The 14,411-nt window shown below is 45.6% G+C and overlaps 1 protein-coding gene across 1 annotated transcript in view; it reads right to left on the reverse strand.

Moving 5' to 3' along the window:
- LOC147903046 (proteasome subunit beta type-3) overlaps positions 1–14,411 on the reverse strand; it is a 105,717-nt gene that overhangs the window by 71,579 nt on the left and 19,727 nt on the right. The window contains exon 4 of the mRNA XM_087373320.1: positions 7,780–7,869. Within this exon, the coding sequence (XP_087229446.1) occupies positions 7,780–7,869 (90 nt within the window). The remainder of the gene's footprint in view (positions 1–7,779; positions 7,870–14,411) is intronic.

Below are 14,411 nucleotides of genomic sequence, written 5' to 3' on the forward strand. Positions count from 1 at the left end.
CGGGCCTCTTCACATTGAGAGCGGCAGAGCAGAGGACCTACCTAGGGAGAGGTGCATATGCACATTACGTGACACACAAGAGGTTGAGATGGATCAAGTGCGTGTCCTGTTCACTATGAGATCCGAGGGCGTTTCTACTGTCTCTTCAGAGATAGTTCTGTCAGAAACATGGTGGAGAAAGAAAGAAAGAAAGATATATTAACATCCGCAAGAAGCCTCACGCGCAAGAAGCCTCACGGGCTTATGGGACAAAGTGCAAAAACAAAAATCCTTACATCATCTCAATAACCTAGAGAGGGTCGAGGAGTGCACATGGCAACTCAGCTCGAGCTTATTTTAGCATAACAGAATTCTAAATTGTAATCCTATAGCAAAAAGGCCTTTCATTACATCAGTTTAAGACTGAGGGTCTTTGGGTTTAAACTTAAAGTCTTTGATTAGTGCTTGCCCATCTCGGTAGACTGTCCATTTTCCAGCTTTGCGTGCATCTTTCACTTTAGTGAGTTCGTTTTTCCTTTGTTTGAGCTGCGTCGAAAAAAGCTCCTTTGATATCCATATTTTTGTACCCTTCAGCTTGTTTGTCTGTCAAAGAATATTCATTCTTCCCGCCCTCTCATTGAAGTAAACTTTGAGCTGTTTGCCTTTTGGGGAGATCATCATGATATCATCTTCTTCCCAATCCACTTGTGGTATTGTCTCATGCACCCCTGCACTTGGGTGCAAGGTGACACACTGGCTACATCGACAAGTGCATTATAGTTCCCAGATAGAAGATTTTGTTGTATGCTTGACCCCTTTGTGAGCCCTTGTCCAAGGACAATCAGGCACAAGCTATGTAGGTTTCACGATTGTGGAAGGTTTACCTGAGCCCGCCGTGATACGCAGTGATCGGAGCATACCAAGGATTCCATTAATCTCTCATATTTGAGCAGGTCGTGTTGCCCGCAAGGGTGCCATGTGTGCACTTGTCTATGTCCAGTGCAAGATCACTGCAGTTCAAGCTGCTCCCCCGATGGGGCAAGCAATGGTGAATCTACTCCAAGAGTTCAAAGACATCATGCTCCGTGACGATCTGCCACCCCAGCTACCTCCCAACCGACTGGAAGACCATCGCATCGATCTACTTCCGGACTCAACACCTCCAAGTAAGTTCCCTTATCGACTTTCAAAGTCTATGGAGGGGAAGTTAGAGCAACAATTGTCTCAATTACTGCGCGCAGGGTTTATTGGACCTTCTTCGCCTTTTGTTGCACCCATTCTATTTGTGGCAAAGAAGGATAAGTCCGAACGACTATGTGTCGACTACAGAGCACTCAACAAGCTTACGGTAAGCAACAAGTTTCCTATGCCCCGCATCGAGTACATCTTGGAAAGACTCAATGGTGCAAGATTTTTTTCAAAGATTGACCTCAAGAGTGGCTACCATCAAGTCCAGATTTTTGAAGCTGACATCCTAAAGACAGCTTTCCGAACTGAGCGAGCTCATTACGAGTTCGTCGTCATGCCCTTTAGTCTGAAGAATGCACCACCAACATTCAACAAGATGATGTCCCGAGTATTCGCTGAGTATATTGGGAAGTGCATGTTCATCTTTCTCGATGATATCATTATCTTTTCCGCGACAGCTGAGCAGCATATTAAGGATGTGCGATGTGCCCTACAGTTATTACATGATAACCAGCTATATCTCAACGCAAAGAAAAGTGAATTCGGATTGCTGGAAATTCAGTATTTGGGCTACATCATTAGTGCTCAAGGGATTCGATTGGCCCTTGAGAAGATCCAAGCTATCACAAGTTCGACTGTCCCCACGGCGGCCCAGGAGATCCGATCCTTTGTGGGTTTGTGTCAAGCATACAACTCGCACATGGAGGGTTTCTCAACATATGCAACCCCTCTTGCAGATTTACTCAAGGGGGTAAAGACACGCAGACAAAAAGTTCAAGTCACAGGAAAAGCTTTGCAAGCCTTCCACGACTTGCAACGGTTGGCCACGGCAGCACCAGTTATGAAGATCGCCTCCTAGGATGATCCATTTCTAGTAATCACAGACGCTAGCAATGTCGCCATAGGGACAGTTTTACAACAAGAAGATAGACCCGTGGCATACTACAGCAAAAAGCTTAACGATGCCGAAAAGAACTATTCTGTGTATGATAGAGAGCTCCTCGGTGTCATCCAGGCATTAAAACATTGGAAGCCTTTCCTATACGGACGGACTTTCACGGTGAAGACAGATCACCAAGTCCTTAAGTGGCTTCAGACAATGCCTAGTACGCAATGGAGTGATCAGCAGTAGCGGTGGAGTCAAATTTCCAACACTTTAGGGGAATGATCGAGCACGTTCCCGTCAAAAACAACCCCGTTGCAAACGCTCTCAATCGGAAAGGTTCCATCCAGACCATTGAGCAAGCCACTGTGCTCGAAATCAAAGGAAAGGATGAAGGCACAGTACGCGGAGTCAGCAAAGTTTGACACGCAGTTCCAGTTAGCCACGACCCTTGCTCCAGGCCATTACTCATTAGAGGACGGTTGGCTTTTCTATAAGAAAAGGTTATGTGTACTCAAAGACAAACGATAGGTACTTCTTCATGATGCCCATGACGCCCTTACCGGTGGTCACAGAGGTATCAACGGGACTTTGGAGAAGTTGGAGCGCTATTTCTATTGGCCAAAGATGCGAAAAAACGTATACGGCTATGTGCAGAACTGTCAAATATGCCAAAAGGTCAAGGCTTCCCACATGAAAGTGGCAGGCTTACTTATGCCACTGCCAATCCCTGACGGGCCTTTCCAGGACATAGGTATGGATTTCGTGGGACCACTTCCAACATCCGCAGGTACTCGTAATACTCAATGTCTTACTATTGTTTGTCGCTTTGGTAAATATTGTATGCTCATTCCCTGCAAACAAACGGCCAGCGCTAGAGATGTAGCTCGTTTGTTTATCAAGTATTGGTATCCCATTGGAGGGTTGCCAAAGACCATAACATCCAACAAGGACTCCAAGTTTACGTCTAACTTTTGGCGAGCCTTGTTTGATAATTTTGGTACTAAGCTGCAGATGTCCAGCGTTTTCCATCCGCAATCGAACGGCAAGACGAAAAAAGTATAATGGTATGGCATTTGATATTTTGAAATCATATTGTCATGATGCTCAGGGAAAGTGGGAGCAGTTTCTTCCGCTTGTGCAGGCCATTATGAACCATACCTTGCCAAAGCTCAAGCATCGTATACACGCCAAGCTAATAAATCCAGACGAGATGTCCAGTATAAAGAGGGTCAATGGGTGTATTTACGCATTATCAAGCAACGATTGAAGCAGGTGGGCAAGCGATGCCCTAAGCTGTCCTTCAGGAGCTTCGGACCATTCCCTATTATTCAAAAGATCAACGATGTCTCAATGAAGTTACGCCTACCAGACAGTTGGACTATGCACGACGTGTTCCATGTAGCTTGGTTGAAGCCATACTTTGAACCTCCTGTTTCAGAGATTTCCGACGAGCAACAACCTGAAGTTCTTGATGAAGCCGAAGTTTTGCAGCCAAAACAGATCCTTCTTCATAAATTCAAGCATGGGTCAAGACGCAAGATCCGGGAGTTTTACACCAAGTTCCGTGATCGAGGTACCCGTGAAGCAGTGTGGTTGGACGAAGATTTTTTCCAGGAGTTTCCCCGGATATTGGCGGACTACTTGGAAGCAATGAACCTACCGCCAAGTTAAGAAGGAGGGGATGTCACATGCACCCCTGCACTTGGGTGCAAGGCGACACACTGGCTACATCGACAAGTGCATTATAGTTCCCAGATAGGAGATTTTGTCGTATGCTGTGACCCCTTTGTGAGCCCTTGTCCAAGGACAGTCAGACACAAGCTACGTAGGTCAGTCTCTCAACCTTAGGTCAAGTCAGTAGTCAGTTCTTGTTCACTAGTACCCACTGGAGAACAGTAGGTTAAGTGGTTCCATCTTATAGTTTAGGTCTTAGCCTAGGTTAGGAGTCCCTTTAGGGTCCCCAAAGGCTGGACAGGTAAGCAGGAAAAGCAGCCTGCAAAGGCTGCCCAAAAACTCCCTTGGCTGCCCTGTTTTCTCATTCAGTTTGATCCTGCCTTCAGTCCTCCTACAGCTTTCTCAGCTCTCTTTTACAGTTTACACAGCTCACTCTCAGCTCTATATTTCAGTCATCTCTCAATTCTCTCATAGGATCTATCACTTCTAGTTTTCACTCTCTCACTCACGCAGTAACCCTGCATTCCGGTAGACAGCACAAGCCTCTTCCTTGCCTTGCAGAAGTGTCCTACATCGTCAATGTGGACAGCATCAAGGTCTCGGTATTGGTCAGCGTTGCCTGTCAGGTCCTTGGGTCTGCTATACGTGTGCACAGTGAGCTCTTCCGAAGCGCGTTCCGTGCTCTCTCGAAGAGTGTTCTTTGTATTTCTCAGTTCTCCAAGTAGAAAGCAAATTCTCCCCTGATTGGGGGAGGGAGCCCTCACTGGGTACAGGGACCCAATCCGTTGTCGACTCTACTCTCTCTCTCCACCCTCATCTCCTTTCTCTCTCTATGGTAAACAACGCTCATTCCTCGCTAAAGGTTTAAAGAAGGTCTTGCTGTGAATTACACGATCAAATAACCGTTGCATGTTACAGGTATATTTTCCTAGAGGCATGCGATCTCATCATCTATAGAGGCTTCTTCACGGCTGTCAAAACAGTTATTTCACAGCCCCCCAATGCGTACTATTGTCATGTTGCACACTATAGCTTCCTGCTCTTTTACTTTTTCATAGAGGTCTTCCTTGCTGAGTTTGCAATTGGCTACTATAGCCAGCTCTTGTTTGGCTGAGCTTACTTGAGCATTGATCATTTCCTCAACTGTGGAGACAAACGTTGGTGTCGGTGGAGATGTGCTGCATTTCTGAAAAACCTCTCCAATAATTGCTTGCTTACCGTCTCCTTCCAGGTCCACTCTCTTGGTGAAAGTACCAACCATGAGTCTAACTTCTTTTATCTCCTGGTGTAGAAAATAGATTTGCTCTTGTGGGTCGGATCCCACTCTCCGTTTGACATGTAATGGAAATGGGCTCGATAGCGCTGCTACATCAGAGTAGGAAGGAACAAATGTCTTTGTTTTCAGAGTTGCCATGGTGGCCTGCGCAGATCGGTGTGCCCCGGAACTGAGGTTAACCCCCTAAAGCTGAGCCAAAGGATCAGCTCAGCTCAGCTCAGGGTGTATCTACGCTGTTGCTGCCTGCTCCGAAACCCCCCCCTCTATCGGCGGCGCCTTCCTCTGTTCCTGCTCCTGTCGCCGCGGTGCCCTCCCTCCCTTCGTGCTGTTGTCGCACTGGCTGCGCTGGTGGCAGTGCGCTGACTGCGTACTGGCCTGTGGTCGCGCGTTGGCTTGGCTTGTGGCAGCGCTGGCCTTGCTTGTTAGGCGGAGAGGGTGGGAGAGGCTAGGCAGAGGAGAGACTAGGTTCACAAGCTGACTGAGAAGTCACTATTACACGGGAGGTGTTGGATAGTTGGACTTGCTCTTTGCAGTATTGCGGTGGAGGGGGGATCCGTCACTCTTTGCGTGTTGGGTCTCACATTCTTTGCTCTGAAGGGGGGTGTTGGAGATATCATAGTCAAAGAGTGTGTTGGTGTGAAGTGTTGGTGTGTAGTACTAGGTGATCTAGTACTAGTCTATGTGTGTGAGTCATGTGTGAGTGCCACATGTCATCATGGGACTTATCCCATATGCACTAGGTGCTATTGTGTGAGTGAGTAGGCTTGTACTTCACTTGTCATGATATACTTGAAGAATGAATGAAAGCCTTTTGTCATGTCTTCATTTGAGCATCATTTCCTCACACCCTAACCCTCTCTCTCTCTCTCTCTCTCTCTCTCTCTCTCTCTCTCTCTCTCCGCCTAGCCTCTCTGCCTCTAGCAAGGGCAAACCATCACTCATCATCCCCCCTTACTCTAAACCAGGTGGTCAAACCATCAACCGAAGTAAAAGACAATACATTCATTTTTGGGGGACAACCAAAGGGAGAGTACCTCTTATAGATTCCAGATACATTCAATTTAGAGGGACAACTCCAGGCTAAGAACCTTTATTTGACTCAACACAAAAAGACTAGTAGCACTAAACATCATCTACCACCTCAGAGAGGGATATATCATCTAATATAGTAGATAAAGCTTGCTCCTCAGGTCCAATAGATGTGGAAAAAATATTCTCGAGCTTGTCCAATGTTTCCTTGGTTCAACTATTGTGGTCAAGATAATGAAGCAGATTGTCAGCCAACCTCAAACCAATAAGCGCTAGTGCCTTGTCATTCTTCTCATCCCAAGCTGAGACTTGTGCGGATTGATCTTCACCACGAGGGCGAGGCTCCATGTGTGCAAACTAAGGTAATGAGGCGGCTGCAAGAAGGAGGAAGTTGAGCAGAGTTAGGGTTTAGGGTTTGTTGGAGAAGATGATGGCGTGGCAGGGCGGGCTACGACAGGACTAACCTGCTCTGATACTATGTTAGAAACATGGTGGATGGAGAGAGAGAGAGAGAGAGAGAGAGAGAGAGAGAGAAGGTTAGGGTGTGAGGAAATGATGCTCAAATGAAAAAATGACAAAAGACTTTCATTCATTCATCAAGTATATCATGACAAGTGAAGTACAAGCTTATATAGGCTTCTCACTCACACACTAGCACCCAGTGCATATGGGATAAGTCCCATGATGACACGTGGCACTCACACATGACTCACACACATAGACTAGTACTAGATCACCTAATACTACACACCAACACACTCTTTGACTATGATATCTCCAACAAGTTCTAGGGTTTTGTCCTAATTCCTCTCCTATCAAGACTAGAGATGCTTGGCGGCCTTCATTCATGAGGCAGTCAAGCACCACGAGAGGCTACTTCAATCACGGAGACAGAAGCAGACTTCTTCCTTCACAGATCCATCTCAAAGCTCTATCACGGAGTTCTTCCTGCCAGATCACACGAACCCCCACGATACGAGGCCTCAACATGATCGTAACCCAGAGCCAGTGACTCGACAGCTCAAATAGAGGGTTGACACACAGATTACCCATGGGAATATCCCCTCTCTGTTCAGAGTCGGAGCCTAGCCAATAGGGGTTACTGTAGCCCTTGTCAGATGCAGAGCTATGACCAGGAGCCATCACAGGGCCACACCCGTGAGCAGCCGACAGCACTCTATTGTCGATTTCATGCCTCCATTGCCCCCACCCACCATGATGTCCTGATGTTGGTGATGATGATGAGGAGGAGGAGAAGATTGATATGTAGTCCACCGCTGACATGACTATGTTGTACTTAGTACTAACATTTTGCATTTTTTGCACTCTACATTGGTGTGGATGCTCGTTTAGTAGCTCCACCCTCACAGCTCATTTGTACCAGGATTTTCACAGTCTCATAGACCCATCGGTCTTTCGAAGACATTAACAAACTCTCTCTCTCTCTCTCTCTCTCTCTCTCTCTCTCTCCATCTTGTCGTGATGATGTCAAAATAATCACATACTCTGTTAAATGCCTTGAGAGGAATGATAACTTGCATAGTGTGTTCTATGACACCTAGGAATTCACAGATCACATTAAGGCTCTTAAAAAACCTTTAAGTTTCCTAAATACAGGTACCACAGCAGATATTGCGTTAAGAAAAATTGCTACTTCAAGGAAGGTATGGTTTTTTCTGTAGAAGGTGAAAAATGGAAAGATTACAGACTGACAAACAGTGAAGACAGATCGTGAACAGAGACTTACTTGGCACCCAGAGAATCCATAGCGCATATGAATGGTGTCCCATCTTTATCCAGTCCAGCAATTACAGGCTGGCAGAGATATGGACCAAACCTAGAAAACGTCAAGCATGGCTCGGTCATATGCTTTACATGTAAAAACCATGATTTGTCTCACTAAAAACAAAACAAAAATGATAGTAGCAATTTCTAAGTCAAAGAAAGGCTCCTAACAATTAAGGAGAAATTCCTTGATTTAACAGCATGCTGAATACACAAGCGAACTTTCATATTCAAACTGAAGGTTTGTCATAGAATTTTATGGGAGGAACCAATAACAGGTAAAGAAAACAAATGAAACAAGGGATAGGGCAATAAATGACACCTGCAAATGGGTTCTTACAAGGGCAATCATGACAATCGATAATAAGCAGCATGAAGCAATTAATGAATGCACCAAAATTTAAACCTATGTTGTTTAACCTGTGCGATGTAACCATTCTCATTTCGTAGAGTAAGAGAAAATATATACCTTCGTAAGACTAGAATATGTCCAATCATACAAATTTAGATTTTGTTGTTCTAAAGACCAAAAATCTACACAGGAAAATAAAGAGAAAATGATAGAGAAGAAAAAAGAGGTAAACAAAAACTTTTATGAAAAACAAAAGGAAGACATACTTAGCAAGCAAAGCAACACTTATGTCATCATCAGTGCCCAAGCATAAGCAGCTATACTAGGTTTCTAAAGACCCGGAGTCTCTAGAGTAAGAGAAAAGAACAACCAAGAATTGTGATACACACGTCTGAAGGAGGAATTTGTTATAACAATCTGTATACTACTATATATAATGAAAAATCGCCTTGGATAAAAAGACTTCAAACTGTAGCAATATTGGATCTGAATACAATGACCATTAACACTTCTAGGAATAGATGAAACTCAAGTTTCATCATCTTTCTAGTTCCACAGCTATGAATGCATAGCCCTTGTAGATAGCAATGTAATGCATGCCTCAACATGCCATGTATATGCTATAGTAGAGGGGACAATAAGCTAAGTTGTGGGGATCGGCACTATTATCTGTGGGAAGCAACGCGGGGGGCGGGGGGGTTCCAAAAGGAGGGCTAGAAAGGAGGAATTGGAGTGATCAACCTGGGTTGACACAGTAAAGCCAGCATCTACAGCTTGCTGATGGCCAATGACAGCACCAACACTTTGTGAGGGAATCACCAGAAACCTGGATTTGACACAGCAAATCCAGAATCTACAGCTTGCTGATGGCCAATGACAGCACCAACACTTTGTGAGGGAATCACCATGCACATATGCACAAAAGCAGAAGCAATAAACTCAAGACTAGTTCACATAGAGGATGAAGATGAACAAAGGAGACCTCACCTAGATGCTGCGTCAAATGAGGCTCAAGAAACTGCAGCAAATTCTCCCAGCAGCCATGCGGATAGCCATACTTTCCTACGGAAGGTCAGTAGCCTTTCCTAGTGCACGTTCACATGACAGATGAAGTAGGAAACTGAAATGCAGATTCGATAGGGGAAGGAGGCTGCATAGGCACCATAATGGGCTGATGCCAACCCACTGTTGGGAAAATGGACCAGCCAGCACACATCCTGATCAGCCAACGATCCCCTCAAACCCTCATTAGGGTACTACGTTAGTCCTTCCCCCCCCCCTTCATAACAGACATGGCATGTTGGCTGCTGATTGTTTGTGAACGGGACTACATAAGCCCAACCCAGCACTTTGTAGGGACTTTTCGGATGTGAAATCTAATCTTATCACCCCCTACTCTCCACATTCATATATATATATATATATATATATTCTCTCCACATTCATATACCTTTTCCCTCTGCCCCCCCACCCCCCTCCTCTCTCTCTCTCTCTCTCTCTCTCTCTCTCTCCCCCCCCCCTTATTCACACCTCCCTTCTGCTATCCTGGAGTCTTCTTTTCTACATTGGTATCAGATCCCTTTCCTTGGGCTTTGTACCTTCCACCTCTTAAGTGGCTTTTCCCTCCTACAATGGAAGAACACGGAAACAAGGCAAAGCAAAACAAAGAAAAGCACAGACCAAAGCCAAAATGTAGCAGCAGCAAACAAACGCAAGGCCAACAGCAACAAAACAGAGGAAGAGCCAGGCAGCAGCGAAGGCAACAACGACAATAGACCAAGGAAGCAAAGCAAAGCGCAAGCAAACCAAAGCACAAGAGCATAAAGCTTAAAGAAGCGAAGCAGCAAGAAACCGAAAGTAGCTAAACAAAACAAGAAGCGCAAGAGTAAAGCAACAAGGCAGAAAGCTCCGCAGTGCAGCCCTTGAACTGCTCTGTGAAAATCACCGACGACAGCTCACAAAACATCACCAACAAGCTCGCCGTGAAACACACAGACAAGATAACCAGCTCTCTGCTGTTGGTATTGTGCAGGCACGCGCACACGCACACAGATTTTTTTTTTTGGTGAAATCCATTTGTCATTATAATGAAAGAAAACAGTCCCTAAGAGTGGGACAATGTCACGGGCACGTGAAATTCTTAAGTACTTTAATGTACTACAAGACTGTCACAACTTTGGTTTTAAAAGTCCAAGCGTGGGCTTAATAATGTGTAATTAAACCCGGCATGGTGCCTAGCACATAAGCGTAATTAATCCCTAGGCCCAAAGGCATTCCAAGGAATTAAAAGAGTGGCTGTTGGAAAATGATGACGTGGCATTTTTAATGGGCCCCCTAGAGGGCCATGTACCTTCAGTGGCCCCCCTAGAGTTCCAGGTGGCTCTAGTGCCTTCTACATGCTCCTTTGCCATTCCTTGACCTTCCTAGGCCTTCTAAACTTCACATGTGTGGTTTTCTCTCTCATCTTCTCCCTTTGTTGAGATTTTGGACTGGTTTTTCAACCTCCTTCAATTGAATTCCGTTTTTCTTCATAACTCCTCACCCGTTTGGATTCCTCAACTCCTGTTTGGCCCGATGGCTTCCCCTCTGCCTCCCCTTCGCAGTGATATGCTTTTCCCTCCATGTGTTTGGTAGAATGGGCAGAGCTGAGCACTTCTTTTGCTGGTCGAATTTGCAAAAGTGGCTTTTTCTAGACCTTTTTGCTTATACAACCTCCTGGGCCTCTCCTCTTGCAAAGATACAGCTTTCTGTTGAATTTCGAGTGGTCCACACTGGTTGGCAGGTTTTTCTCAGTTTTAGAGAAATTTCCGGCGATGAAACTTCTCCAAAACCTTCTCAATGCATTCCTCTCTGAAGCACGCTTCTTTTGGGCCCAAGAACTCCCACTTCTTCAGGACAGAAGTGCTTCTTTTCGCATTTTTCAATGGAATTCTTGCTGGTCGGCTCTTGTAAATGCTCTTTCTTCATGCCTTTGCACTCCTCTTTGGCTGAGAATGCAATTGGACATTGGCTACTGTGTCCTCTTGGCGATTAAGGACTTAGTTCGAGTTTTCAGGGCTTGGTGAGTTGTGATTTTGCTGCTGCAATTTCTTTTTGCCATAAGCTATTAGTTGGTCTCATGTGCCACCTCTTTCTTCGTTCATAGGTGCCCAGGCAATGCTACATGAGTCATTCTTTGGTTGGGTACTTTCCTGATTTTATTTTGGAGCTTTGAAAAGCTTTGTGAATGCCATCTGGAAACCACTCAAAGAGAGTGCAGCTGGGGTGTAGTGTGATTGCATCTGGACAACCAATGGAATTGCACTCGGAAAAGAGAATGCCTTTGGATTGAGCCTATGGGTTAAGTGCACTTATGTGATGGTGTTCTATGCTTGAAAGCCTTGTGAAGGCTCAGTGAATTGGGGCTGCACGCTCAGTTGCAGGGAAGGTCTCCCAGATGCAACTTGTAATTATTTCACTGTGAAATATAAAGAAATACCGAAAGGGACGCCACAGTGTTTGGGGCCAATCGGGTGCACTTGTCGATGTTTGTTGAGCAAGGGCATTCTAGCCTCCATCCCTTTTTCAGTGGTTTTGTTTGTGAGCAAATGGGTAAATGCCAAATGGTGATCATGCAATGGTTAATGGTTGTGATATATGCTTTGTGAGCTGTAAATAAGTGCTGAAGTGATTAAAGGTTTAGTTCCATTGCCCTCTGAGTGATTAGAGGCCGGTTTCATTGGTTCCATTGCCGGGATACCACACACTCTTCCTCAAGAGGTGGGCCTCGATAGTTTGGCGGAAGGATATCTTTGCTGCACTTTCTGACAGCTGAATATTACAGCCATAATCATGGTGAGTACCCATGAGCAAGAGAGCTCCACAACTCCTCAAAGGAGAAGGCAGGAAAGCCTTAATGATCCAGCTAGTTTAAAGCTGCAGGGAGCACAACAAATGCCTTTTGAGCAAGCCACACATGAAGCTACAACTTAGCTCAACGGTGATACTAGTTCTAGCAATGAGTCATATGATGCTACTATGTTGAATGCAGAGCTTGTAAGTGCAGTGACTGCTTTGACTCAGCTGACTCAAAACTTGGCTCAGATTGTGCAAACAAATGCCAAGAAGAAGAAGAAATCAAGAAAGCACAAGCATGGAAAGAGTGAGTGCACAGATGCATCAGCTTCTCATGGGGGACAGCACACTCATGCATCAATTTCCCATGAGAGACAGCCATCAAAAATGACTCAGAAAGTGACTTCCAAGAGAGAGGAATCCCCCAAAAGAGCACTTGAGAAAGAGGTACAAAAAGTACAGCCAGTGCAACAGTATGAGCAACCAGAACAAGGCCTTGGTTTGGGTACTTCTACTCCTCAAAATAATAGTGTGCAGTCCATAAATGTGGCTCAGCCACCTCAGACATATTTGAGGCAGCAACCTGAATATTTTGGTACAGATTCTATCTTTGATGCTATGTTGATTTCACCGCCAACTGGGCATAGAAAGCAAGCCATGTATGACAATGTGGGAATGCAGCCAAGCATGCAAGCCACAGCACACGTTCCCATGCCTAATGTTCAGCCAAGCATGGCTCTCCCTAGTGAAGGGAATGCTACAAAAATACAGCCATCTTTGGGACAGCCAACATCAAATGTATATAAAGAATTTAAGGATGGGGAATTTAAGGATGGGGGTTCTCATGTCAAGTTTGAGACATATAATGGAGTACAGGACAGGTACAAAGCCCTCACATTCCTTCAAAAGTTTGATGCTGCATTTCTTGGGGGTTTGTTTATAGAAGCATCCAAGATGAGGAAGGTTGCCACATTTTTGAAAGGCAATGTGGTACACCAACCTTATGCTGTTGGAATCGGAGTCCTAGTGTGTGTGGTCCTAGAGTCCTAGGAGTGTCCTATAGGTGTGTGTGTGAAGAGTCTTGAGGACACTTGTGCCACCTCATGTGGTAGATGTGATTCCTCACCTAGATTACAGGATCTAGATTCTCTTGTGTGTCACCTCATGAGGTGTCTGTGTGCGAAGATAAGGCTTGCCCAGCCTATAAAAGAGGCCATGTACTTGCTACGAATTAACCAACTATCAACATCAGCTATTGTGCCTCAGCTCTTGTCTCCAATCATGTCTCTCACCCTCTCCCATTTTCAACAGTTGGTATCAGAGCCACCTTGAAGCGTCCTGCCCATTCCTCTCCTCGTCAGCTCCTCTTGTAGCTACTCGTGATTTCCTCCTCTCCTTGAGGTGATGAGCGTCATCAACGAGGAGCTGCGCTGCCACACCTGCGCCCCCTCGTTGCTACACCTGCGCTATCACACCTACGCTGTCACACCAGATCTGAGTCAGCATCCCTCGCAATCTGCTCACGCCTTGCTGCTGCCGCCTCTCCGCTATTTTCCCTTGTGCGCCATTCTGCCCGCCATACTGCAGAGCTTCTACCTGCTGAGTGCCCGTACACCCGCGCTGCTTCTAGTTGCCCACGCAACTGGTTGCCCACGTAGCTAGACCTGCGACATCTCCGGTCTTGTAACAAGGCGATGACTTCGCACCGTCTATGGGAATGACTTGGCGATGACTTGACTCGGCGACTGACGACCTGAGGGCCGTGGCCATCGACTCGCACGTCAACGCAGCGGAAGCGTGGTGGGCCCATAAACCTCACGATCTGTTGTCCATGATTCGGCTCATTGATTCCTTGTTGCCTCCCTGTCTCCTGAGGATGCCTTGATGCAGTAGCAGCCCAGCAATTCAGTCGTCATTTTGACTGACACAGGTCCTGTTCGTGACCAATTTACTGCCCGAAACCCTAATTTTCGCCCTTTAGAATTTATGCTCAACTTCTCGAATTTTTTGGGTGTTTTCATGATGTGAGGGTTCCCAACCGTTGAACGAGAACTCTTCTGTCAGAAATTTAGAAAAGCCCCAATTTTTTGCAAACCCTAATTTTGCAAAAACCCTAACCCGAAAATTTAGGGCTTTTCTGTTCTGTGTCTTCCTTTGGCATAATTGAAGCTTCTACCATGTAAAATTTGGGCCTTTTTTGAAATCTGAGTAAACATTGTAAGGGATTTAGACACTGGCTGTAATAACAGCTAAGACCTTCCCACCAATGGATAGCATAAAAAACTCCTCGTTCATCGAGAAATTCTCAGGGAGCAATTTCCCAACTTGGCAGACAAAACTCCGGCTTCTTCTTATGCGAGAAGGCATATAGAATATCACCAATGGCAAGGAGCCAAAACCCCAAGGTG

This window comes from Dipteris shenzhenensis, chromosome 4 (assembly GCF_047967505.1).
Source record: "Dipteris shenzhenensis isolate YYH24624 ecotype China chromosome 4, Dip_SZ_1.0, whole genome shotgun sequence".
In the NCBI taxonomy this organism is placed as follows: Eukaryota; Viridiplantae; Streptophyta; class Polypodiopsida; order Gleicheniales; family Dipteridaceae; genus Dipteris; species Dipteris shenzhenensis.